Raw genomic sequence first — 25,769 nt, 5'->3', positions numbered from 1 at the left:
GCCATGTTAGTCCTTTGTGACATGCTTCATGGGGCCCGAACAACATGTCAGTCTTTTCCACATAATTACATGCATTAAGACGTAGAGTGTGTCTCTATCCCGCCATAAACCGGATAACCAAACCGTAAAGAGAACTGCCTTGCGACTCACACGTAGCTGCGCCGAGCCCTGCAAGCTTGTTTTGGCATACTCAAATAAGATGGCGTCCAGAGCTGCGCCGGATCCTTTCGCCTGGCCAGCCTTCAGGTTGCTTTCCAGCGAACTTGTGTCACCCAATCTTGGTGCCTGGCCTGGCCTGGCCTCAGCGAAGCCTGGCCCAGCTACGGCGAAGCAGCAAGAGCACCGATGCATGTCCGTTCTGGATAACAACATGGCGGTGGTGGGCCAGTTCAGCGGGGGAGTCGTGCTTGGGTCCTCCATCAACACGCCCGCGCTCAAGGCGTCCCTTGCCGACGTGCTCGCTTCTTTTCCGTTCTTTGCGGGCCGTGCGTACTTCGCGGACGTAAGTCTAGACAGGGTAATGAAAAGAAGCTGGCGCGGGGAAGGCGGGAGCGGCAGGCCACCGGTGGATTAGCCCAGCGTACTTGTGGCGGGTCTCCATGCCACTGCACCCTCGCTCTCGGTCCCCCTCCCCAGGATGGCAGCCTGGATGTGCGCTACCCCCAGCCAGGCGCAGCCCCCGGTAGCGCTGACGTCAGCAGCACCAGCGCCACAACCAGTAGCACGATCGCCGCCGGCCCTCCTGGCCCCACTGACTCGGGCGGCACGTACGGCGCGCGGTTCGTGGCGGCCAGCACGTCGGCCACGCTGGCGGAGGTGTTGGCGGCGTTGCAGGGGGGTGGACGCCATGCTGCCGTGCTGCAGAGCCCCTGGGGGCTGGTGCCGGGACTGATGCCGCCCCATGACCTGGACGCGCTAGTTCAGGGCCAGGTGGGCTGCGCGCCTTGAGAGTTCACTAGTTGAGGGGGCGGGACACGGCTCGGCCTGGCGGTCTGCAAGGTGGCAGGAGCAAGAGGCAGTTGGCGTGTGTGGGAAATTGTCTCAGCAGTCCTCGCGTTCCTCACATTGCGATGGCCTCTACAACTCTGACCCACATCGACCCACATCGAAGCGTCGGCCTCTCACGCCTAACTCCAACTTGCCCACGCCTGATGCATCCCTAAACCGCCCCGACACCACCCAACATCCAACCCCCCTGCAATGTGCTCCCTTGTTCTTGCCGCTTACCTACAACCGCCTTCAATCTGACACACCTGGCTACATGCACACCCTACGCAGTGGCCGCTGGCGGGCGGGCTGGTCCTGCACCTGCGCGGCGGCGGCGCGGTGCTGTGGGTGGGCGCACACCACGGCCTGGCGGACTTCGAGTCCCTGCAGCTGCTGGCAGGCCACTGGGCCGCCGCCTACAACACCCGCCTAGCCCTCGTGTCCGGTGACAGCAGCGGCAGTGCCGCCAGTGGGGGTGCGGCTGCAGCAGGAGGCAAGGCAGGGGCCGCCGCTGATGTACAGGGCGGGGGCGCAGGCGCGTGCCACGACTACACGGCTCTGCTGCCGGAGCGGCTGCGGCGGCCCTTCATGGATGGCGAGGCTGTTGACGTGAGTGGCCGGTCGAATGGCAGGGTACAGGGAAAGGGGCGGAGGTCCAACGAACGGGCTAAGGGCGCAACAGGGAAAGATTGCGTTGTGGGCATGTTCGAGGGGGGGTTAGCCGTTCATGGCGAACAGAGTAGTCATATCTCAACAGGAAGTGAAGTACATAGGCAATAAGTGTCCCCCGCTCTCGCGCACGCCTGCGCACTTACTTCAGGCGCTGGCGGACTGGGCGCCGCCGGCGCCCGGCCTGCCGCCCCGGCGGGAGGTGGTGGAGGGCGGGCGCTGGTCGGGTCTGAGCGTGACTGCCAAGGCGGTGTGGCACATGATGTGGCGCGGCGGCGGTGTGCAGGTACGGCGGGGCGCAGTAGAGGGGGCTGTGCACTTGCGTACCGGTGCCCAACAAGTACTTACATTGTCACTAAAAACCGGGCGGTGCCTGAGCCTGCACGCAATTGAGGCGGGTGCTCCACACTCCTCACTGTTGCGGTGTGCGCTGTTGCAGGCCCGCTGCCTGCGTGTGTCGGGGTTGCGGCTGGCAGAGCTCAAGGCGCAGGCGTCACAAGAGCTGGCGGCGGAGGCGAAGGTGGGGGCGGAGGCAGCTGCAGGCGCAGGCACAGGGGCAGGCACAGGGTCCAGCCAGGACGCCGCCAAGCCTGTGGAGTGGATCTCCACCAATGACGCGCTGGTCGGGCGGCTGATGCAGGTGCGCGTGCGCGGGTTTGAGCATGTGCGCGCTCGGTCGCTGGTGTAACGAATGTTTTGAGCGCTTGCTTGACGCTGTCTTGCTCATTGTACTTGCTTGCTGCCCTTCCCCTCCTGCTCTGCCGCCCGTCGTGGCCGGTGCCCCGCCGCCGCAGGTGCTGCACAGCCGTGTGCGGCTGCGCCGCCGCCACCCGGTCAGCTGCTTCATGGCAGTGGAGATGCGGCGGCGCCAGGAGCCCACCGGCGAGCGCGTGCAGCTGCCGGCGGCGCAGGTCGGCAACCTTACCTACTCGGCGCGGCTTGAGGTAAGGGCGCACGTAGGGTACCGTGCGAATGATGTCGCGACTGGTGGTGCGTGATTTGGCATGTGTGACAAGCACGGCTTGCGCTGCGGGGTGTTTGTGGTCGTTGGGCTGTCGCTCTGACCTTGTTTATGTCCGCTGACCCAAATGCCCTATGCTGCTGTCCCCAGGGCTTGCGCCCGGCTGAGATGAGCCTGGGCGCGCTGGCGGCGGCGATGCGGCGCGAACTGCTGTAGTGAGTCAAACGCTGCGTCACAGGAGCAGCGGGTGCTTGGGGGGAGGGGTTGAGGGCTGGGGACTTGGAGTTTGCCAAAACCCGTTTCCAGTCATGGGCCTGGTCTAAGCAGCTGCAGCTGACTGACGGATGTCATTGGTCGTCAAAACACGTACACACACTGCCCTTCCCTTGTAGCCTCCAACACACATGCCCATGCCCATGCCTCTCAGCCACGTGTGGCCGCAGTTCCGGGGCTGCTTGGCGCGCACTGCTGCAGCGCTGACAGCTGTGGGGCCCAAGGGCCTGGTCTGGGGCTTTTGCGCGGAGCGAGACCTGCATGAAAACATCTTTGCGCCCGAGGTGTGTTTATGTTGCTGGTGACGCGGGTGGTGTTTGGCGGGTGTGCGGTGTGGTAGGTGGGGCACGGCGTGGTGCGCAGTGCTGCGCAACCCAGTCAACCGGCAGCGCCGGTGGACTTATCAACCAGCAGTGCCGGTGCGCTAATTAAGTGGATTGCGGTCATGTGTCAACGTCACAGGGCCCGCTCAACCTGACGTGCTGGGATGTGGACTACAGCCTGTGGCAGGTGCGTTATGTTTCCGCAAAGCAACTTGCCAAAGGCCATGTGACTGTCCCGGTGAGTGTGCGTCCCCCGGACCCTGTTCATGTCTTCCGCGGACCGCATGTTGAGATTGATGCGGCACAGCGTCAACCTTTCACTCTTTGCACTTGGCCACACCACGACGCCTCCACCCACTGCCCTCCCCACTGCTGAACCCATGCATGGCCACACCAGTTCGGGCCCACGCCGCCGCTCGCCTTCATCCCGCCCTCGACTGAGCTGGGCCCCTCCGTCATCTGCATCGTGCCCGAGCCGCCTTCACAGCGGCAGGGGCAGGGGCAGCAGTCGGGACAGCAGCAGGGGCAGGGGTCGCAGGAGTCAAAGGACCGGGGGTCGCAGGGCGGCAAGGCCAGCTGCGGCGTGGTGCTGATGATGTCCATGCACAACGCCGTGTGGAAGCAGCTGGACGCGGAGGGAGTGGATCTGGCCACAGCCATCTGAGCCGCCCAACGCATAAATGGATAGGGATTGAAGCGGTATTATGGCTGACAAGCTCCGTCCAGGTTACGCCGTGGCAGGCGTTGCGACGTGCGGGCATCGCTGACTGCAGCTGTGTACAGGGTGTGCGTGCACGTGAGGGGCATGGACAGACACCAGCGGCCTGTGCCGGCAGACGCTTACAGTACTGTGCGGACAGGCACTCAGGCATTGAGCATTTGAGCATGAGGGAATTGCAATGAGCATCCATGTTGCGAGCTGTGCCAGTTGTAGTTTGTCCATTCCATTGCGAGGATGACGCGGGTGACTGAAGTGATGCTGAGTGATGTGGTACGGTAAGTGTACAGGCAGGCGTTGGTTACTGTTGCATTGACCGTATTGTTGGAGTGAAGTAGATTACTATGCAGACAAGACAGGCCAGGACAGACCGTTCTTGCTGTAGCCCGCGGCGTCGCACGGCTTGCGGACAGGCCTGCTGGTCAGGGAGGTGCAAGCCAGTGCGAGCGCGTGTGAGGGTACTGCATGCAGGCCAACAATCGGACCACTTCAAGGCTTTTGGCACTTCTAATCTATATATGTTTTCCAAGCGGTGGTGCCTTCCCAAGGAAATCAGCGCCTCCCGCGAAAACCAACCAACAACCATTTCGGTATGCAGCCTGCGTAAACAGCGCACAATATTTATTACTGTATCGGCGACGAGCTCACATAACGTGTAGTGATATAAGGAAGACGTCGCAGCAAGCCCGCAATCGGTGTCAGCTCACGCTGGCCACCCAATACTTCCCAAGACGCACTGCTACACAGAAGTCAGGCTGAAGCTTACATGCGATTGCGACCGCGGGGTCCGAGCGCGGCCTCCCAAACGCCGCGCCTGACGGCACCCTTCGCTGCTGCCGCTATCGCCACGTCTAGGGGCAGCGTGTCACGCAGTGCTCCGCTCCTGTGTTGCAACGGCATGAACCGGCCAACAGAACTGGCAGCGACGGCAACTGCTGCCGAGGTTGCACCATCCTCGCATGCAACTACAGCCGGGGGCGCCGAGCCGGGCGCTGCTACTGCCGCACCACCAGCAGCCAACGCTGCCGCTGCGGCAGCGCCCCAACCATCCTCCTCCAGCTCCAAGTGGCACGCCTACTACGCCTCAGACCCCACCTCTGCGCCCTGGGACACCCACGCCGCCTCGTCACAGCTGCGAAGCTACCTGTGCGGCTGCTGCAGCGGGGCGCCTGCGGGCGCGTCATCCTCACCAGCGCCAGGCGTAGCAGGACCAGCCCCGGCAACGCAGGCCCTCTCGGACGCGCTCCTGCACGTGTGCGACAGGTGCGCCGGCACCAAACCGCCGGCACTGGTGGCATGGCTGGCGGTTGCGGCTGCAGCGCAGGGTAGTGGAGGTCCGGCGGGCGCTTTGGACGGGATTGCGGGCCAGGCGCCGCCACTGCAGGCGATGCAGCCGCAGCAGCGGCAGCCGCAGCCGCCGCAACCGCCGCGGGTGCTGGAGCTGTGCTGCGGCACGGGCGGCTCCTTGGCGTACATGCGGAGTCTGGTAGGTGCGCGGTGGAACCCGCTGTCCCGCTGTCCCACGGCTGTGTTCATGGGGCCGGAACGATAAGCAGTCGAAGGCAGGAACGGGAACATACGGGTGGACTAGGCGGTCAGTGTTTCTTCTTGTTGCGTTGGCAGCATTGGCACTCTCGGCTTGCGTTGTGGTTGGAACACGCGCGCTGCATGTGCGTGTTCAATCACTGCATGCCGCTCTCGGCCTCACACGGACAGGGGTTCCACGTGGTGGGTGTGGAGCTGGTGCAGGCGGCGTGCGGGGTGGCGGCGGAGCGGCTGGCGGCGGCCTCGGCACCCACCAGCGACACCGCAATGGCCGCCTCCGGGCCTGGAGGAAGTGGCAGCGGCAGTGGAAGGAGTAGCAGCGGTCTGGTAGTGGTTGAGGCAGTTCACGTCGCCGACCGGGGCGCTGCAGAGGGGTGTGCGGTGGGCGGCTGCGGCAGCCCCGGCAACAACGTGGTGGAGGTGCCAGCGGCGGAGGCGCCAGCATCGACATCGGCGGCACGGCTGCTGCACGGCGACCTGTTTGCTGCTGCGGCATCGGGACAGATAGTGCCGCAGTCATTTGACTTCATGTATGATTGCCAGGTGCGAGTAGTTGCGAGGCTGCACTCAACGGCTCACGAATGCTTGACAGACAACAGCGCCTTCCTGCTAATTGCTATCGTACTCGCGCAGGGGCTGCACGCCATGCCAGCCGAGCTGCGGCCGGCGTATGCGGGCGTCATGGCGAGGGCGCTGAGGCCCGGCGGCATAGCCCTGGTGCTGGTGGGGCGGCGTGAGGAGGACGACGAGGTGATGGCGGTGGGTGCCGCGACCGCGGGCGTGACGGCTGTAGCGGCGGCGGCGAACGGAAGCGAGCCAACGCAGGGGGCTGCTAGCGCCAAACCCGCATCCCGACCGGGCCCATCTCTGATGAGCTTGTCGGAGCTTCGGCAGCTGTTCCCCGCAGACCATGGCTGCGGACAGGAGGCGGGCGCAGCTGGCGGCAGCAGCAGCAGCCTGGAGGAGGGGCGGTGGCAATGGCTGGGCTGTAGCGCCACGGGCTTTGACCTGACGAACGCGTACAGGCAGCTTCCTGCGGCTCCGCCCGCCTGGTGTCTGCTGCTGCGGCGGTGCTGAAGGTTGCGCCGTGCTGGGGAGGGGGGGGCGAGGCATGGGGTGCTTGTAAGTGTGAACGCGTCCAGTGCGGCGTGATTGGGCGTGACCGCGTGAGCATAGGCCGCTTGTGACACGGGAGACTTGGTTAATTCATGCTGCACCGTGTATACACTACTGAGAGAGGGAATCCCTTTGTCACTCAGCTTATTCTCGACTACTGCGTCAAGGGCGCGTAACGGCACGCGACGTGCCCGCTGCGCGTGTTGTTTCGAGGACCCGATGTGTTACCATGAATCTTTTGATGGATCATCAAGGAAGGTAATTTTGTTCGATTTGGCGGTGCGGCGTTGGCTTAGGGACCTGCAGCCGCTGCCTGCGCTGCGTGACCGTCAGAGAACAGTACCGCTACGGTGATTGCACCACATGATGATCTTGAAGAACACTGTCAAAACACCCGTTCATAATCATACTAGCAGTTTCATGTCCAGTGCAAATAGCGCCTCAACGTGCCTCAACGGGCTACCGCAAAACTCTTGTTGTAGTCCACGACGAACTGGTGACGACCAGCGTAATGTCTGCTAACTACCGTGGCCTTTAGGGTGAGACTTAGAACGATTGAAGAGAGCCTGTGAGCAGAGTGACGAAACCATGGACTTTGCCTCCTCTGACGGACGCCCCAGCAAGCGGGCGGCACCGGAAGACGCAGAAATGGTCGCGGCAGACTCTGCAGCCTGCGCAGCACAGTTCTTGAGGGTGGCTGAGTGCGCATGGCGCTTACTAGACACCGACTCGCGGCGAGCTATTCGTGCATGCTCCCGCGAAGGCCGTGTGCTCTTCGATCGGCTCTGGACTAGGGTTGGCATTTCGCTGGGGCCTCCCGAGGAAGGCGAGGAGGGTGCGCCACGGCCCCCTCCGCCCGACCACTCGCCCGGGTCGCTGACTGCGGGGCTTACTGGAGCGCTAGGTCGCGGTTGCCGGCCCCAAGAGATTGTGCTGTCACACTGCAACGAAGAAGACGACTTCAACATGCGGGAACAGCAGGCGTGAGTGGTCGGCCCTGTGTTTTAACGCATGCGTTGGGGCCTTGCGGCTTCCGCCGGCTCGCGGCTTTGCGCTGTCCCGACCACGGCAGTCCCGACTCCTGACGGACAGAATCAGGCCACCGCCGCAAGGCATCCGGCTGTGCATACACTTACGCAAATCACCCATCACATGAAGCCCTAGCACCCACCTCATGCGGTGACGACTTCGTCTGCAGTCTTCAGTGCATGCTGTACCGCTTTTCCAAACATCCTTGCAACCCCACCCCACCCCACGCACTCCTTAACACTAAAGCCTCAGCCCATTTCCGTATCGCGAACTGCAACACCCCACCCCGCACCCACAACACCGCCCCTTCCTCCCTCCGTCCCTCCCTCACCGCCTCCCCGTTACCGTAATAGGCTGGCAGTGCTGGGCACGCTGGCCTGCCCCAGCCTGACTTCCGTGTCTCTGACGGGCTTCACGGCGCTCACACCCGCCCTGGCCACCGCGCTGTCTGCGGCCCGGCTGCCGGGGCTGACGCGATTGGTGGTGGAATTCCCGGAGCAATACGATGTGGAGGTGGGCGCGCGCGTGTGTGTGAGAGTGTAATTTGTGTGTGTGTGTGTGTGTGTGTGTGTGTGTGTGTGTGTGTGTGTGTGTGTGTGTGTGTGTGTGTTGTGTGCGGCGCGGGCGGGGTTGAGTCGGCAGGTGCATGCACAAATGTGCAGTGCGTGCGTGCGCCACAATGATAGTGCAGAGTGGATGAAGGTGCCTGCGATGGTTCCGTGGTAGGGGTTCCATTACCGTGGTTTGGAGATGGTTGCATAGTGTGGGTTGTCAGCGCCCATAAACAGTCGCAGCGCCCATGAACAGTACAGCGGGTCCAACGCGTACTGCGCAGCCACACCGCGCCCTCTCCGACCGACACGCACACGCGCACACGGCCCCCACCGTGCGTCCTGCAGGCGCACGGCCGCGGCCACGACGCTCACGCCTTCGCCGCGGTGAGCCTACTCATGGCCGCGGGTCCGCGGCTGCGGGTGCTGGAGCTGGTGCGGGTGGACCACTGGCCCACGCTGGTGCTGCAGGTGAGGGGGGCCCGGTGATAATGCCCTGCCAACATGACCGCTTGCAGGCATGACGAGGAGGCTGGGGCAGGCTGGCATAGATGCAGGTCCAAGAGCCAGAGGCATGGGCTCTGGCCAAGGCGCGCCCTGCCCGTTTGGCTCCATGCGCACCTGTCCTGACGCCGACCTCAACCCAAACGGCCCAAACCCCCAACGCAGGCTCTGGCGGTGTGCAGCCACCTGGAGACGTTGTCGCTGGACATGGGCTTTGCGGAGGACGACCCCAACGCCACTGCCGGTGCGTCTTTGCACTGCGCACGTGCGTGCGTGCGTGCGTGCGTGCGTACACGAGTGCTGCACCGAAAGCACGTGCTCCATACTGCACCCTGGCTTTACCAGTACCTCTGGCTTTACCATTACCTCACGCTCCGCTCCGCTCACACACACGTGGGCTGCCACCTACGCACCAACCCACGCGCTGTCCCAACCCTGTGCCCCCTCGCAGACGGCGCCGCCATGCTCCGGGCCGTGGCGGCGGTGACTGGCCTGCGCAGCCTGACGCTCAAGGGCGGGCTGCGCCTGACCGCCGACGACCTGCAGCGCCACTCGCCCACCCTGAGGTGCCTCTCCGCGCTCACCGGCCTCACGCACCTGTCGCTGCAGGTCAGTCGCCGCGCGCCTGTGGCGGCCGTGCCGAAGGCCAGCGCTGGTGCATGAGCAGAAGGGTTGGTGGAGTGGAGCGGGTGCTGTTAAGCCTCACCCGAAATGCGCCGAGCCCACCACACACCGCCCCATCTTCTGCAATTGCCTTCGTCTATCTAGAAACGCCCGGAATTCCCCCTGACGCATATGTGTGCAGGTGTCGGAGTGCTACCACCGGGAGGACTCGTATTCGTTCGAGACCAGCCCGCAGGGCCGCTCGCGCTGGAGCACCGCCTTCGGGCTGCAGCGGTCCGCGCTGGCGGCGGCGCTGCGGGCCATGCCCGGCCTGCGCTCGCTGGACTGCGGCGGCATGCAGCTGCGGGCCAAAGACCTGGCCGCACTCACAGCCCTCACATGCCTCAAGCTGGGGGGCGTGGTCCTGGCGGAGCCGTCGGCGGCGGCGGCGGCCGCCGCCGCTGCCGGGCATAACGGCGAGCTGGGAGGTGGAGGGGGCGGCGCCTACGGCGCCGCCGGCGGGAGGGGAGCAGCAGGCCCCGGCGTTGGCACGCCGGGGACGTCGGGAAGCGAGGGCGCGGCGACGCCAGGGCCGTCCGGAGCGGGGCCGGCGGCGGCGGTGCCGGCACTGGTGGGATCATTCGTGCTGCCGCCGCAGCTGCGGGAGCTGCACTTCGGCCGGCCGCCCTCGCCGCGGCAGCTGGCGGCGCTGCGCGCCCCGCCCTGCCTTTGCAAGGTCGTGACCACGCGCCTGGCGTGGGAGTCGCCGCGTGCGGCGCTCACCTTCAACGTGCGTGACGTGTGCTCTCCAGACATGGCGGCCGCCGCCGGAGGCGGGGGAGGCGGCGGCGGTGGGCACGGGAACGGACACGGGCACGGCCATGGGCATGGTGGCGGCGGCGCCGGCGCCGCCGCGGCCGGGAACGGCGCTGCCATAGGCGCCGGTGCCGTGGGCGCTGGCGGCGGTGGCGGCGGCGGCGGCGGCGGCTCCAATCGGCTGCTGCCCGACACGACCGCCATTGTGGCGGCGGCGGCGGCGCTGCTGGCGGGCCGCGTGCCGCTGCCGCCGTCGCGGCAACGCATCGCGGTAGTGTCCTGCGACAGCGGTCCGGGGCGGCTGCTGCCTCCTGAGGGGCAGGCGGACGGCCACGCCTGCTGGCTGCCGGCGCTGGCGGCGCTGGGTGTGGAGGAGCTGGTGCTGGGTGACATGGCGCTGGGGCTGAGGGACCTGCTGGGACTGGTGGAGGGGCTGCCGGGGCTCAAGGTGGGAAGCGCATTGGGGGGGAGGGCATGGGCGGGTGGGCGCGCGGTCGGGACAGGAGGCGGGTGCTGGGGGCGGGCGCTGGAGGCGGGCGCTGGAGGCGGGAGCTGCAGGCGGGGACTGGAGGAGGGGGTGGAGGCGGTTGCTGGAGGCAGTTGGTGGAGGCGGGTGTTGGAGGCAGTTGGCGGAGGCGGGGGTTGGGGGCGGCGAGGGGCAAGCCGGAAAGGCATCGGTGCGGGGAGGGCTCGGGAGCGTGTGGCGATCCAGTAATTTGGCGACCTGCTCCCACCGACACGGTCTTTGGCCAACCCCTCGGTATGGAGTCTGTGCAACGCTGCGCCTTTTCATCGCCACTGCTGCCCAAGTAGCCATGTACTTATGCCTGGAACCCACCCCCTCTCTCTGCCGGCGTGTCAGATGCTGGACCTGCGCTCCTGCTCCTTCCCCATGGCGGCGCTGCCCTGTCTGGCGGGGCTGCCGGAGCTGGAGGAGGTGCAGATCAGCCTGAGGACCTCGCCCTGCGCACAGGTGGGCGGGGGCGGGAGGCAGGGGGCTGGAGGCAGGGGGCGGGAGGCAGGGGGCTGGAGGCAGGGGGCGGGAGGCAGGGGGCGGGAGGCAAGGGGCAGGGGGCAGGGGGCGGGAGGCAGGGGGCTGGAGGCAGGGGGCAGGGGGCAGGAGGCAGGGGCAGGAGGCAGGGGGCAGGGGCGGGGTTAGCAGGTAGCTGCGGCTGCGTGGCACGGCAGGCGTAGGGTTGGGTGAGTCAAGCTCATGCCCATACACCGGTAAACTGGAAGACGGATGCGGGAGAGGTTCATGTGCACGGTGTTATTGAAACGTTCAACCTTGTGCAGGAGACGGCCGAGTCGGCGCTGCTGCTGCTGTTCGCACATGCGGCGGCAGCGCGGCGGCCTGGGCTGGACGGCCGCGGCGGCGGCGGTGGGCTCAAGCGCGTGCGCGTGGAGAGGGTGCAGGTGCGTGGGCGCAGGGGCAGTGGCAGGGCTCGACACACCACTGCAGCTCGTGTTTCTGTGTGCCGGTATCCGCATACAGTGCTGCAGTGATAATTTGGTGGAGCGGGCTCCTGTTTGTTGTGCCCTACCCACAACGCAAGGCCATCGTCCTGTCCGCCCCTGCCATCCCACCATCCCGACCCCCCGTCTGTGTGCGATCTCGTCACATGGTGTTGCTGCTTCCCCTGCTTCCCCTGCTCCCCCAACAGGCCCCCACGTGGGCGATGGACGCGGTTCGCTCCGTGCAGGCGCTGCTGGAGCAGAAGGCACTGCCCGGGCAGCTGGTGGTGTGAGGGCGCGAGCGCATGACCTGACATGTGGAGGTGGCAGGTGCAGAGTTTGTGGTAGCGGTGGCTGTGGCGGGAAGGCGACAGCTGGCTGCGGCGAAGGGGAATGGAAACGTTTGGTGGCGAGTGAGGTGTTGTCGAAGCGCTGGCGGGCGTGTCACGAGCCGTTGAGCTCGTGTGGCAGTGGCTCGCTTGGGCAGGATAGCGTGCAGGGTTTTACGGGTGGCAATCCGTGGTAACCTTGCAGAGTTGCAGTTTTAATACATGCAGCACTTACCTGGCGGCTCCAGCTGTGGTAGAACACGACCAGGTGCCGGTATCCTTTTTGATGATGCGCGTGTTTGCGCGTGCATGCGTACTGGACTTTGGTGATGTCGCACTCAGGATTTATTTTAAAGTTATGAGGGCGCCGACGCCTGCGGGGCACGCACACCTATTTGGGTTTAGCTGTGTAAGTCCGTGACTGTCTGAGCGATGAGTCGATGACCGGTCTGATCTGTGGGACTGTGCCTGACTGCGGGTGGTGGGTCCTGGTGGGTCCGGGACATATCCGTTCAGTCTTGACGGGCGCAGGACTGCGCCGGTCTCTTGCTCTGTCCAGTGCCGGTCTCTCGTGTGCAGAAAGAGGGCAGGGCAGTCATCATTCGACAACACGTTTGGACAATGAGCAAGCACAGTGGGCGAGGGCGAGGCTCAGGTGATTTGTCGACGGTTGATTGGGTACGAAACATCACAAGAAGGGACAGTCCGACCAACCAGCACCCAGGTCCAGAGGGACCATCTCCGGTTTGAAGGAAAACCGCCCTCCCCCCACGGGTGTGCCAGGGGCCCCCACCGACAGCTGGCCCCAGGTACTTATTTGACACGGCACGCGATTTGACGCGGTCTCTCCGTTAGCCCCTGAAAGGCCTTGATTTCCTAAGCCACATATTTATCCCCCGTAACGCACGCGCTTGGAAGCTGTCAAGACTGGGTGCCGCCCTGGGATGGGGGGCGGCGGCCAATTCGGTGCGGGGACCAAGACGCGGGGCCGGTGCTGGTCTTTACTACGGGCAGCCGTCTACTGTATACTGCTTGCCCTGCTTGAATCTGCTCCCCACAGTTGCCCGCGTCGATCCTCTTGATTTGCGACAGTTGAGACGCACGAAAGGCCACTACTACTGTTGCTAACGTAATAGAGCGGACCGGGAGGACGTAAGGACTTGGAGATGCGTAAATAGCAGCCCGGCGAGGAACCCTTCTTCCAAAGACCATCTTCTATGTTTGGGCAAGGCGCCCGCGGTCTCGAGGGCTGGTGAGGACCCTTACCTTGATAGCATCACTGTCTCTCTCTAATTGGACGTGCGCGATGCTCTCTTGGTGGCACAGGGGCCATGCCGACTATGCGGCCGACAAGGAGATTACTCGGTTGCTTGAGGAAATTCCTCGCGCAACATCAGCACCGCCCCACCTCGCAGACCGATGGGCCGTGGTGAGCGGGGACTTTTCGTCTAGGGCGTGACCAGTCGACCTGCACAGAAAGCGGCACCTGGTATGCGTGCAGAACTCATGCTTAAATGGTTTCGTCAAGGCCCCTGAGCTTGGGGTCGGAGCGGGTTTTGCCACGGGGCTGCCGGCCGTTTCAGGATGCGCGCGACCTGTCGGCCTGCGTGCCCCCGCACGTATTTGATGATGTACCGGAATTTTTGGTGTATGGCGGGCTGCGCACCAGCTATACCAGCTCTTTCCCGCTCTTGTCGGCGCTGATCCCCGCCTTTGCTTCGATTTCGGCTGCAGAACCCGGACTCAGGCGTGGACCCCAACGCACGGGCGACGCCCGTAGGCCAGCATCTGGGTGATATTAGGTTCGATGAGGACTATGCTCGCTTCTACGAGATGTACTCGGGGCAGCGCAAGCTCCCGCCTCCGGTCGCGGACCGGACGCTCTACCAGGAGGTCCCGGGGCTCTTCCCCAGCAGGCTGCAGCAGCAGCTTGGGGCGGTCGGACAGGCTCAGGCGCAGATCTTGTCTCGCGGTGTGACACCAGGTGCGATGCAACAGCAGGCGGCTTTGGGCACCGGGGTTTCGTGCGGGGGCCAAACGTGGTCTGTCTTGTCTGGCCTGTGTGTCGGCACTTTGATCTTGAGCTGTGGGTGAAGCGCGAGCTGCAAGCTTTAGCGGCCTGCGCTGACTGGCATCCTGGTCTTCTTATTGCAGGTCTGGAGGTGATTGACGAGCAGGGGCCAACAAATGACATGGCGGCGCTGCATGAGGGCATGATGCAGGCGTTCCAGCAGCTTGGTAAGTCCCGCGTTAACAAAATCTTAGTGATCCGCCGGGTTACAGCAGCTGTAAAGCATGTGGTTAGTACGGCACTCTCGGCTTGCTTGACATGCTGTGACACGCTTTCGCATGGTCACCACACAGGTGTACGCGGGCCATCGCCCATGCCGGGCCACCTCAACGGCGTATCGCCGCACGGCTCCAAGCCGGGGACGCCCTCGCCTCTGGACGTGGCTGCGGCTGCAGCCGCGGCTGCTGCAGCGTCAGCGCCGAACCCGCTGCTGTTGCAACACGGCCTGGGTTCGGGGCTAGAATGTAGGCCACGGAAACGGATAGTATACACTGCGGCAGGTGTCGGGGCCTCACGCACATGGCGCCTGCTCTCAAACCCGTGCACTTCCGCATCTCTGATCATCCCCTGATCCCTCTCACTGTTGCGCAGCCATGCTGCCGCCTGGTCACGGAGGCATGAACGGCCTGCACCACCACCACCTCGGCGGCGGGGGCCCTGGCGGGATGCCTGGCAACAACCCGCTGGCGGCGGCGGCCGCGGCGGCAGCGGCGAACTCACCGCTGCACCCCCTGACCAACTCGCTGGAGTACCAGGCAGCCTACCAGGCCGCGTACCAGGCGGCGCTGTTGCAGACGCAACAGCAGCTGCTGCTGGGCCAGCAGGCTGGCGGTGAGCAGCCGAAAGCGTGGGCAAAGGAGCGGGGGGGGGGGGCGGGGGCCGCTGCAGTATGCTTGTGGCAGCGGGGTCATGGCGCTGGGTCCGTGGCGAGCAGGTGCTTGCGGCGCTGGGGGTATAGCCGCGTGGACTGGGGGCGACCCCACGACGCACGTTGTGGGCCGCCAGTATTGCCTGGCGTGCTTTGCTCCAGCCTGTGTCTGGCTTGCTCACTCCGTGCGTCTGTCCGGCTCATTGTGCTGCAGTGAACCCGCTGACCGGGCAGTTCATGCCGGGCGGCGGCTTCTTTGCGGGCAACGCCTCCGCCGCGGCAGCTGCGGCGGCAGCGGCAGCAGCGGCCGCGGCAGCAGCAGCGGCGGCAGCAGGTGGGGGTGCGCTATGTGTCGTATACTTGCTATTGATGGTGCCTTAGTGGGGTCATGGTGATCATGCGATTTGGCGAAGAGTGGCCTTGTCCCAACCCATCATTGTGCGCATGGCAATACCTGTGCCCCGATGTACGACAGGTCCGGGCGGAGGGCTAGGAGGCCCGGGGCTTCAGGGCATGCGCCTTGGCGGGCCCGGACACGGCGGCCCGGACATGGACGGCGGCATGGGCGGCGGCATGGGCGGGCCCAAGGGCATGATGCGCGGCGGGCGCGACGGACCCGGTGGCCGCGACCACCGCGACGGCCACCACCGCGGCGGGCCGGGCGGGCCGGGCGGCCGCGATGGGCGCGGCCCCAGCTATGACGGCCGCGGCGGCCGGGACGGCCGGGACCGTGATGGCCGCGACCGCGACGGGCACGGGCGGGACGGGCACGGACGGGACCGGCGGGACGGGCACCACCGGGACCGGGACCACCACCGCTCCGGGGACCGGCACGGCGACCGGCATGACCGGCACCACGGCGGCGGCGGCGGCGGCCACTCGAGCGGTGGTGCGGGCGGCGACCGGCACGACCGCGACCACCGGGACCGGGACCACGAGCACGAGGGCATGGCGGCCATTGCGCAGAAGTACGCCAGCCTGGACGATGTGGTGGGGCAGCTCATGACCGTGGCGCAGGACCAGAACGGCTGCAGGTGGGGCTGGCGGAGGGAGGGCAGTCGCTGGCGTGATGCGTGCACGGATTGGGAGTGTATAAGGAAGGGCTAGGCGACATGATTACGTGACATGGTAGGGTACGAGCAAGTGTTGCTGTCGCCCTGGAGGAGACAGGGACAGTGTGAGGGTGCGTCACGCCGCCGCACATGGCACGTCCTGGTGCTGACGCTGGACGCGTTGCGTCAACGGCTCCGTGGTCACGCAGGTACCTGCAGCGTAAGTTCGACGAGGGCGGCGCGGCGGCTGTGGAGAAGGTGTTCCCGGAGGTGCTGGACAACATCGTGGAGCTCATGGTGGACCCCTTTGGAAACTACCTGGTGCAGAAGCTGCTGGACAGGTGCAGCGAGCAGCAGCGGCTGGAGGTGAGCGGGGACAGGGTGCGGGGCGATCATGGGAGGTGCGGGGCAATGGTGGGCGGGCTGCAGAGCACGGCAGTGCCGCCAGCTCGGCTGGTTGCGTGAGCAGTGTGCGCGTGAGACGCAAGGTGGCGTCGGGCGCGCTGATGCTGACAAGCGATGTTTCCTGGCGCTGGGATTGGGTGTTCACGGCATGCACTTTCTGAGCAACACGTTCCGACTCCTCGACCAGCACGCTTACAGTTACAACCACGCGTGGCTCCTGCAGGTGCTGAAGAGGGTGGCTGAGCGCGGCGAGCTGGTCAGCGTGGCGCTCAACACGCACGGCACGCGCGCGGTGCAGAAGCTGATTGAGACACTGTCCAGCCGCGAGCAGCGGGCCATAGCCATCGAGGCGCTGCGGCCTGGCGTGGTGGGTGCACGAGTGGCTGCGGGCGCGTGCAGGCATAGGTTATGGAGGACTGGAGCTCTCCATGCGCGGCGATGTGCATCTGTCCGCTGCTATCTAATGTCCACTGCGGCTCGCGCATGCCGTGTCTACTAGCGCCTGTCTGCCCTTGCCTGCTTCCGCCACTTGCTTTACTCCTCCTTCCCATATCCTCCTCCTTATCCCCCGCCTGCTTCCTCCTTCTGCCTCTCCTTCCGCCCCTCCTCCTGCCTCGCTCTCCCCTCCCCAGGTGTCTCTGATCAAGGACCTGAACGGCAACCACGTGGTGCAGCGCTGCCTGCAGCGCCTGGGCCCCGAGGACAGCCAGTTCATCTACGACGCTGCTGTGGCCTGCTGCGTGGAGGTGGCCACGCACCGGCACGGCTGCTGCGTGCTGCAGCGCTGCATCGACTTCGCCACGCCCGGGCAGAAGCAGGCGCTGGTGATGGAGGTGGCCAGGCACGCGCTGGTGCTCAGCCAGGTGAGCCGCACCGGCCTGCGCGTTGCGCCTAGCGTGCCGTGCCGTGCCGTGCCGTGTACCATGCGGCCCTGCTCATGCGGCGGGTGTCTGGAAGGGGAAGCGGCGTACGGTACGGAATTTTACCGCAAGCGTCGGACGGGATTCTCTGGGCATGCGACGAAGCGAGCAGCCGCAACCTCACTGTCCCCCGAAATGGGCTCGAGTCCCCATGCTGGCTAACCACCGAAACGCCACACACCCGTACGCCTCGCCCGCAGGACGCATTCGGCAACTACGTGGTGCAGTACGTTCTGGAGCTGGGCCACCTGGACTCGTGCGCGGCGGTGGTGGTGGCGCTGCGCGGCTCCTTCTGCAGCCTGAGCCTGCAGAAGTTCAGCAGCAACGTGGTGGAGCGCTGCCTCAAGCTGGGCGGGCTGGACGCGGAGCGCGAGCTGATCGTGCGCGAGCTCATCCAGCCCAACAACCTGTCGCGGCTGCTGCAGGTGAGACAGGCTGGCGGATGGTATTTTTGGGGGGGGGGAGTGGAGGAAGCGCAGAGTAAGCGCGTGGCGTGGGCGTGGGTATGCTGGGTCGCTGTCCGCCTACCCAGCGCGAAAAGCTTGCACATGGATGCTCCGAAGTGACTAGAGCCAACGTTGCAATCTTGCCTAGTATTTCGCCTTGTCCTACTTTCTGCCTGCCTCGCCTGCCACCCTTGCCCGTCACCTGCCAGGACGGCTACGGCAACTACGTGATCCAGTCGGCGCTGTCCGTGACCAGCGGCACCACGCACGGCCTGCTGGTGGAGGCCATCAAGCCCTACCTGCCCACGCTGCGCGGCACGCCGCACGGCAAGCGCATCGTGCAGCGCATCAACGGCAAGGTTTAGGCCGAGGGGAGGCTGGTGAAGTCGGGTATTTGGAGGGAGCTTACATGGGTAGATGGGTGGCGGAGCTGGGATGCGACGACAGACAGGGGTTCGCGGGCTGGCGGCGGCAGCCTTGGTGGTCACGGCAGGGATGCGCTGGCTGGCTGGCTGGCTGATTGGCTGGCTGCCTGACAAGCTGCGTCACCGTAAGGATGCTGGCATCAAGTTTTGTGGTACACGCGATCCGGGGTGTTATCTGACCGACGGCGGTGAGCAGACACGGCCGTAGCCCGTTTTCTGAAGCAGGGCGCGGCAGGCGCGTCAGTCGAAGTCTGTCTGACGAAGCCGTTGAGTTGGTGGTGGGACCTGCGGCAACATGATTTACCTTGTGCCGCTCGGTGCGCGGCTGTGCCCTTGGATGGGTGGTCGGCCTGGCTTGCTGGCGCCGGAGCCTGCAGGGCACGGCGCAGGATGGCTACATGACTGCATGTGCGGTGACCCCAAAACGAGAACCTGTGCATGCGGGCCTGGAGATGGGGGTTAAGCGAGGCGTGGGCAATATGACGTTCCATCTGCTCGCAAGGCGGGATTGCTGCCGCAGGTTATCTAAGGAGCATGGGTGCATCGCGTTCCTCAAAGTGCGCTTGTCCAGGCTTTACAAGCGATGTCCGGGATCCACACGGATGACGAGTACGGTACCACATTTCTGTTTCGTTCGTCTTTGATGGGGTTCCGAGAGGTGTACCTGTAGGTCCCAGGCCGCACCGTTCATTCGGGCGCTTTAGGGCTAAGGTCCTGTACAAGAGCGAAGAGGTGTATCTTATCATTACTTGAGAAGTCGAGCGGCTGTAGATTAGGGTCCTGTAGATTACCTCCCGCCCACGGGAGATGGCTGGAAGGATGCAGATCAACCTCCGTTTGAAGGCCGGTTGGGCTTTGCGTGTTCGTGCACTGTCATGTGCACCTGAAGCCGCACCATTGGGCTGTGGCGCATTGGCAGTGCCCAATCCAACTGCATGGCTGGAAGTACGCCGGCTGCGTGGATCGAGTTGAGCAGGCAGGTTTGTGTGCTGAGCGACGTATTTGCGTTGGCAGGTGTGGACAGAAGGTGCTGGCGACGCGCATGCCCGCAAGCCGGGTCGTTGGAATGTACTCTTTTTGGGGGTCCTCGTGGGGCGCGACCATTGCGCTGCCGCGGAGTTGCAGGCTTAGTCATTTGAGGCGCGACTCGTGGTGAGGACAGGCTAGGGACGTGGGAACCGGGGGAGGCTGGCGAAGGTGCGGCACGCGAGCATGTGTCTGGTACTGGCGGACGGCGGTGCGCGCCCGCGTGTGTAACGCCGTGGAATGACTGATTGCACAGCCCCCGCTTCCCCCTACAGCTGTCAGGCGGTTGGCGCACACTCTCAGGCCAGATTAAATGGGAAGGGCCAGCCGCGGGGGCCAGCCGCGCGACCCCAAGGCCTCCAAGCTGCCCCAAGGCAGAAGAGCCGCGCTATGGCTCAGGCGGTGGCTGGAGGGGCTGCAACCACGAGCCTGAGGCCGCAGCAGTCAGGCAGTGGTCTCATAGCGCAGGTACACTGGTAAGGGAGGAAGCGGGACTCCGTAAGGAAAGGGAATGGAGGGAGGGCGCGAACGGAGCGGGACGGGTCAGGTTCAGGTTCAACACGGGACGGGGGCCCTTGTGGTTTGCTCCCATGCGTGCGCGCGCAAAAGTTTTCGGGCGCGGGGGCCGCTGCGACGAGCATTGCTGGGTCACTGTAAATAACAAAAGGTCCTTTGCACATGAGCGAGCAGTCAACGAGGATACAAGGGCTTCCAATCCGAATCTGAATTCCTGGGCCTTCGCGTTCTGACTCGGGCAGGAGGCTTGACGACAAACCTGATGTAGCCTATGAAGCTCAAACACTTGCGTACTGAGCTCAGACCAGGGCTGGCAGACTGTTGTCGCGCTCGCCGCGGGCTTGTCACCGCTTGAGTCTCTCTCCGCCTGCACGAAATCCTGGGAAGTGTACTGCTGCGAACTTGCTGAGATAAGAAGCCAGGCCGGGACCTTGACGGTCGTGTCGGGCTACCTGGCCTTTGGGGCGCCAAGAACGCGCAGTTCGGTCCGCGCCCGCTGGTTTCATGCAATTCAACTGTATCTGGAGCCATATCTGCAGCGAGGAGGTCTGTGCGCACGCGTTTGGAAAGGCGCGAAAGCATGGTAGCGGAGGCGGGAGTTGCGGCAGTTCAGGTAGGCCTGGCGCGCTTCAACGGCCCACGTTCACGACAATTTCGAACGCACGATAGGGCCCGCTAAGGCGGTCGGGGACCGGAAGTTGCACGGCGAGCTAAATACCGCCCCGCACTGGTCGCACCCGAGCCGAACCGGTTCACACCCTCCCTCGCGCCTCCCGCGCAGGTGACTAGCCAGGCTGGAGCGATGCGATCTGTGCTGGTGAAGTCGCCGTGGCCGGGGCGGACGGCGCTGCTGGAGGGGGTGCCGACCTCCCAGCGCCTGGTGGAGGTGGTGACGCAGGCGTGCCAGCGGCTGGGCATCGCCTGCGGGTCCATACCGGAGGTGGGTGGGGCCGCGGCTCCGGCCACTTGTCAACATGGTGCACGCAGGAATTCTCCACCGCCTGCGAAAGCGGACGGAGAGGTGATGCAGAGCTGCTTGTGTCAAATGATCCCCGGTTGCTGTGGGCAGCGCTGTACATTTCCTGCGTTTGTTTTCGCTTCTTCTGCAGGAGGAGGTGAGCCTGTATGCAGCCGACCTCCGGGAGCTGCCGCTTGACAGCAGCCTGGCAACTGCGTGCAGCTCCAGCAGCACTAGCCCCAGCAGCCCCAGCCCGAACAGCGTCGGCCTTGGCACACCAAATGGTGCCAGCGCCAGTGCCGGCGCCGGCGGGGGCGGCGGTGGGGGCCAGGGGGATGATGAGCCGGTGCTGCTGCACCTGCTGCCGTACAAGGTGCTGTGGGAGGAGTACTGGAAGCGGGCGGGCGGCTGCGGCGCCGTTGCTGCAGCGCAGCGGCGGCGCTGTGCGGATGCGGGCTGCGCCGCATGCGCCCGCGACATGGCAACAGCAGCTGCAGCAGCTGCGGCGGCAGCAGTCGCTGCCGCTGCCGCTGCTGCCAACACGGCGTCGGCTGCGGCAGCGCCCGCTTCTGCCTCTGCGGCGCTGCTAGCTGCTTCCACCTCCAGTGGCCCGCAGTCGCACGCGGTGGCCGACCTGACCGAATCCCCTGATCACGAAGCCCACTCAGTCAGCAGCCCCACGGCCGCCGCCGCAGCCTCCTCCACCGCAATAGCAACCACACCAGCCACAGCCTCCACGTCAGCACCCACCGCATCAGCACCCACAACACCAGGCGGGCTGCTGGGCGAGGAGCCGGACTGGCTGCCTCTGTACTGGCACCTGGCCATGTCCGACGCCGCCCACACACACGGCATGGCGGCGCCGCCGCCGGACGGCTGCCCGCCCGTTCCCTTCATCCACGACGCCGACACGCCCCTGTCCGTGAGCCTGGACGTGTTCGCCGCCTGGATGGGGCTGCGGCAGGGGCAGGCGCCGGGTGCACCGCCGGGCGCCGGCGGCTCGGAGGGGCCGGGCGCGGCTGGGCCGGGACAGGGGCAGGCGCTTGGGGAGCGCGGGGCGGGCGCCTGCAGCAGGCAAGCGTCTGCAGACGTGACCGTGGTGGCGATTCCAGTGGGCGCGGCGGAGGGCGATGACGCTTTGGCGGTGGCAGGCGCAGGAGCGGCCCCAGGGGACGGGAAGGGGGACACGCCAGGCGCGGGCGTGACGGCGGTGGCGGCGGTGGCCGCTCGCGCGTCTGCGCCGGTACCGGTGCCGCTGCCGGCTGACAAGGCATCTGGGTCGGGCGACTCCACGTCGCCGCAGCAGCCGGCGCCCGGCTGCGGCGGCGGCTCCTGGTGCCGGCACATGGAATGGCTCCGCGGCGGTGGCTCCCGCATGCTGCGGCTATTGGGCGGGTCCGGCTCCACCTCTGGGTCTGGGTCCACCGCGGCATCCTCCTCCGCGGCCGCGCCCGCCTCCGGCGCCGGCTCCACGCCTAGCAGCTTGGGCAGCGACCCTGGCAGCGGCGTCGGCGTGCACGGCATTGCCGGCAGCTGCAGCCTGGCGGGGGGCAGCCCGGGCGACAGCGACAGCAGCCTCGGCCTGGCAGCGGCTGGTGGCGGTGGCGGCAGTGGCGACCGGGCCGGTGACAATGCTAATGCGACTACGGCGCCACTGGGTTCCGCGCTGGCGGGCGTGCAGCCGCAGGCGCTCCCACTGCATCAAAGGGCGGTCGCTGGCAAGGCCGAGGAGGAGGTGCCCGGCGCGGTGGCGGCGTTGGTTGCCGCGGCGGAGTCGGCGGCCGCCGGGCCGCTGGCTGAGCCCCAGGGCCAGGCGCTGCACCTGCTGTGGCTGAACCGGGTGGTGTCGGCTGCCGCCAGCCCCGCAGAGCTGGGCATGTGCGACCAGTCCGTGGTGGCGCTGCTCAACCTGTGCGGCGGCGGCAGTAGCAGCAGTAGCGGCAGTGCCACTGGCAGTAGCGGCAGTGGCAGCGGCAGTCATGGGGCGGCGGCGTGCGCCGCCTGCCTGATGGCTCGCGGCGCACTGTACGGCGATGTGGGTCTGGTGGAGGCGGCGCTGGCGGCGGGCGGCCTGCCGCCGCTGGACGAGCAGCAGGTGCCGGCGCCACACGCGCGCCGCACCATGACGCCGCCAGCGACATCAACGGCAGGAGCAGCAGGAGCAGGAGCAGGAGCGCCCCATGGGCTGCAGGAGCAGGGGCGTCGGAGCAGCAGTGACGGCCGGGAGGGGCGGTGCAGCGGCTGCGGTGCCGGGGGCTGTGGCGAGGTGCTGCGGCCGCCGATGCTGATGCCGCTGGGCATTGCAGCGGCCAACGGGCATGCGGCGGTGCTGCAGGTGCGGCACCACGGGAGCTATGGGGCAGCGCCTTGGGGCAGCGCTTGCGAAGTCGGTTTTGTGCGGGGCGGGCGAGAGTGATGTTACCGTAGGGCAGGTCTGGGGACACACTCTTTGTTCATACCAGTGACCTGACTGTCCTGTCCTGTTCCTGCCTGCTTGCGCCCCGTGCCGCAGCTGCTGCTGGAGCGGCGGGTGGACGACCCCAACGTGTGTGACAAGTTCGGGTTGCCCGCGCTGTGGTTCGCGGTGAGGCGCACGCACCAGCATGCATGCGTGTTCCATGCCACATGCGTAGGCGTTGGCGCCTTGTGGGGGGAATGTGAGGGTAGCTCTATACCGCTAACTGGGTTTGGGTTTGTCGGATGTGGGTCTGTTCCCCTTTCGCCAAACCGCCCACCAGCATGCCCTTTTACCAACTTGCCAACACATACAGGTGGAACACGCACAGGCGGGCTGTGTGCAGCTGCTGCTGGACGCTGGGGCGCGCGCCGCGGACTGGGTGTTTGCCACGCCCGGCGTCATGGCGGCCGCGGCGGCGGCTGCGCTGTCGCCCTCCGCAGCGGCGGCGGAGCGCGCGGCGGCGGAGCGGGCGGCAGCAGTGGCGGCGGCAGGCCTCCCGCCGGTGCGTGCGCCTGCCGCGCTGTTCCTCTGTTCCCGGCTTACACTACGCAATGTCGTCGCCATTGTACCTGTTACGGAATCTCCGTAACCCACGAACCTACCCCACTTCTGACTGTCTCCCTGTCATTCTTACCTTGGCTCTCAGGCTGTGGCTGGCTACTTGTGTCTGAGTCACGCGGTGGAGGTGGGCGACCTGGGGGTGGTGCGGCAGCTGCTGGCGGCGGGGGCCTGCCCCTACACAGCAGCACCGGACGACGCAGCCGGGGCAGGCGGAGGAGGAGGCCCGGGCGCAGGCGGCAGCGGAGGTGGCGGCGGCGGGGCAGCAGCAGCAGGAGGAGGCGGCGGCGGCACGGCGTACCACACCGCTATTGAGCGGGGGGACGTGGAGGTGCTTGAGGTGAGGGGCGACAGGGCAGGAGCAAATCTTTCAGGGGTTTGAGCGGGGAAACCTTGAAAATAATGAATGCAGAGAACGATGCGGCTGGTGTTCCACCCGACTGCCATCTTTCGTCGCTGCTCGCGCCGCCCCCCTGCCCCGCCGGCCGCTTGATGTTGCCGTGGCCCCGCCCCCACGCCCCTCCCCCTCGTGTGGACCTGCTCCATCCCGTGTGGATCCAACACGCCCATGTTTATGTGCTCCCCCCTCGACTCGTCTTCATCTCCTCGTCATAAGTCAATCATGCATGGACCCCCCCTTTACTAGTAGGGCCCGCCCTTCACTTCTTTTGTAATCATGAATGTAACCCCCCTTAACTGGTCATGAATGTAACCCCCTCACACACACCCCGCAGGCTCTGCTTGCTGCGGACCCGGTGTTTGCGGAGCTGCAGGCGGCGCAGGCGGACACGTATCGCCGTCTGGTGCACGTCAGCCAGCGCCTGGAGCGGAGCGAGGTGGTGAGCGCGCCGGCAGGAGGAAGGGGCTGGGCCAGGGAGACGGGGGGGGGGGTAGCCGTCCGGCAGGCGGGGGACGTGGGAGTGGGGAGGCGGCGGAATGTGGGTCAGCGGGCTTAGGGTGGCATGAGCTCTTGTCGGCGGGCCTTGCCGCTTCGTCCCACGCCTATTGACGACTGCCGTCGCATTTCCGCGTGTGCCCGCGTGTGCAGGCGGGCTGCCCCTGCGTGCAGTGCAACTACCGCGTTGCCATCCGCGCCCCGGCCAGGTGCGAAGCTGGAAGGAGCACGGGTTGCCGCCTGCGGCTTGTCCTTGCACATGACATGAGAGGGCACCAGCCGCCCGGCCTCCTTCTAGCCCCTCTGGGCACATAACCTGCATGCGTGTCGCTCGCTCGCTTCCTCACAGCTCCCAACCGTCTACCAGTTTCTCAACTACTTATGAATGTAACCCCTCCCCACAGCGCCGAGACGGAGGAGCTGCGCTCCCAGCTGCAGCTGGTGGCGCTGCCGGCGGTGATGGACGGCGCGCCGCCTGAGGCCGCGGTGCCGCTCATGGCGGCCATGAGGCGCGCAGGGGCGCTGCTGGACGCACACGTGAGCGGGGGCAGGCGGGGGGGCAGGCGGGCGGGGGACAGGTTAGGGGCAGGAGTGAGGTGGGGAGCCGCCCATGTAAGACGGAGCGGTCAAATGGCAAGTACGAATGCGGGGCGGTGGGGCGCAGGAGCGGCGTAAAAGGAGGGCGGGCGGCTTAAAGGTGCAGCGCGGCGTGGAAGGTGCTGCAAGGCCAGGCCATAGGAGGTCATGGTCAGGGCGAACCAGCCGTGCTGCTGACACACTTTCTTAGCAGCCTTCCCTGCCGGTGGGCTTGCCTGGACGCGGTTGCCAACCGGGTCATGCCCCTGACCTGCCCTGCCCTCCTCCCCCTGCCCTGCCCTGCCTGTCCGCATGCCAGGACGCCGACGGCTACACGGCTCTGCATCTGGCGGTGCGGGCCGGGCACCTGGAGGCCGTCAGGTGGCTGCTGCAGCAGGTGTGTGTGTGTGTGGGGGGGGGGGGGGGGGTGAAGGCGGCGGGGTTTGAGGGCGCTGGGGTCACGGCGGTGGGGGGGGGGGGGAAGGGGGTCAAGGGGGTCAAAAAGGGGGGGTTTTGGGCCCCCCCCCCGCTCCGGGGTCCCCCTTCCCCCCCGGTCGCCCCCCTTTGGGACCCGCACCCCAATTCCTGCCCCGTTTTTTCCCAATGCCCAACCCCCAAATAAAGGCCCCCCCTTTTCACTCGCCATGGCTGGAACCCCCCCCCCCCCCTCCCCCAAATAAAAATGAATGGGACCCCCCCCCCCAAAAACCCCCAGG

The 25,769-nt window shown here is 66.0% G+C and overlaps 5 protein-coding genes across 5 annotated transcripts in view; all 5 read left to right on the top strand.

Annotated features, from left to right (window-relative positions):
• The first annotated feature begins 43 nt into the window (after window positions 1-43).
• CHLRE_12g544600v5 (uncharacterized protein) lies at window positions 44-4,459 on the top strand. The gene is made up of 10 exons (XM_001693895.3): window positions 44-502; window positions 637-930; window positions 1,279-1,596; window positions 1,808-1,942; window positions 2,096-2,296; window positions 2,451-2,600; window positions 2,768-2,832; window positions 3,045-3,174; window positions 3,353-3,400; window positions 3,611-4,459. The coding sequence occupies exons 1-10, from the start codon at window positions 350-352 to the stop codon at window positions 3,875-3,877; spliced, it is 1,761 nt and encodes a 586-aa protein (XP_001693947.2). The 5' UTR covers window positions 44-349; the 3' UTR covers window positions 3,878-4,459.
• A 94-nt stretch (window positions 4,460-4,553) lies between these two features.
• CHLRE_12g544650v5 (uncharacterized protein) lies at window positions 4,554-6,979 on the top strand. The gene is made up of 3 exons (XM_043068842.1): window positions 4,554-5,417; window positions 5,648-6,019; window positions 6,110-6,979. The coding sequence occupies exons 1-3, from the start codon at window positions 4,830-4,832 to the stop codon at window positions 6,551-6,553; spliced, it is 1,404 nt and encodes a 467-aa protein (XP_042919129.1). The 5' UTR covers window positions 4,554-4,829; the 3' UTR covers window positions 6,554-6,979.
• Window positions 6,980-7,043: 64 nt separating this feature from the next.
• On the top strand, window positions 7,044-12,304 carry CHLRE_12g544662v5 (uncharacterized protein). Its single transcript, XM_043068843.1, has 9 exons — window positions 7,044-7,575; window positions 7,975-8,134; window positions 8,521-8,643; window positions 8,842-8,920; window positions 9,128-9,285; window positions 9,482-10,543; window positions 10,958-11,068; window positions 11,392-11,511; window positions 11,760-12,304. Exons 1-9 carry the CDS (start codon window positions 7,181-7,183, stop codon window positions 11,841-11,843), a joined length of 2,292 nt encoding a protein of 763 aa, XP_042919128.1. The 5' UTR covers window positions 7,044-7,180; the 3' UTR covers window positions 11,844-12,304.
• Window positions 12,305-12,733: 429 nt separating this feature from the next.
• CHLRE_12g544700v5 (uncharacterized protein) lies at window positions 12,734-19,335 on the top strand. Its single transcript, XM_043068844.1, has 13 exons — window positions 12,734-13,131; window positions 13,206-13,308; window positions 13,614-13,863; window positions 14,034-14,117; window positions 14,244-14,414; window positions 14,542-14,781; window positions 15,033-15,152; window positions 15,294-15,852; window positions 16,080-16,236; window positions 16,499-16,642; window positions 16,908-17,138; window positions 17,396-17,620; window positions 17,851-19,335. Exons 1-13 carry the CDS (start codon window positions 13,097-13,099, stop codon window positions 18,004-18,006), a joined length of 2,475 nt encoding a protein of 824 aa, XP_042919127.1. The 5' UTR covers window positions 12,734-13,096; the 3' UTR covers window positions 18,007-19,335.
• A 428-nt stretch (window positions 19,336-19,763) lies between these two features.
• CHLRE_12g544750v5 (uncharacterized protein) overlaps window positions 19,764-25,769 on the top strand; it is a 16,348-nt gene continuing 10,342 nt past the window's right edge. Inside the window, exons 1-10 of the mRNA XM_043068845.1 lie at window positions 19,764-20,221; window positions 20,390-20,548; window positions 20,718-22,901; window positions 23,079-23,150; window positions 23,338-23,526; window positions 23,671-23,922; window positions 24,317-24,421; window positions 24,631-24,686; window positions 24,882-25,014; window positions 25,373-25,434. Of these exons, the coding sequence (XP_042919126.1) occupies window positions 20,189-20,221; window positions 20,390-20,548; window positions 20,718-22,901; window positions 23,079-23,150; window positions 23,338-23,526; window positions 23,671-23,922; window positions 24,317-24,421; window positions 24,631-24,686; window positions 24,882-25,014; window positions 25,373-25,434 (3,245 nt within the window). The 5' untranslated portion in view covers window positions 19,764-20,188. The remainder of the gene's footprint in view (window positions 20,222-20,389; window positions 20,549-20,717; window positions 22,902-23,078; window positions 23,151-23,337; window positions 23,527-23,670; window positions 23,923-24,316; window positions 24,422-24,630; window positions 24,687-24,881; window positions 25,015-25,372; window positions 25,435-25,769) is intronic.

Source organism: Chlamydomonas reinhardtii, chromosome 12 (genome assembly GCF_000002595.2).
Source record: "Chlamydomonas reinhardtii strain CC-503 cw92 mt+ chromosome 12, whole genome shotgun sequence".
In the NCBI taxonomy this organism is placed as follows: domain Eukaryota; kingdom Viridiplantae; phylum Chlorophyta; class Chlorophyceae; order Chlamydomonadales; family Chlamydomonadaceae; genus Chlamydomonas; species Chlamydomonas reinhardtii.
The sequence above is the reverse complement of the archived record's forward strand: the minus strand, read 5'-3'. Positions and strand labels throughout refer to the sequence as shown.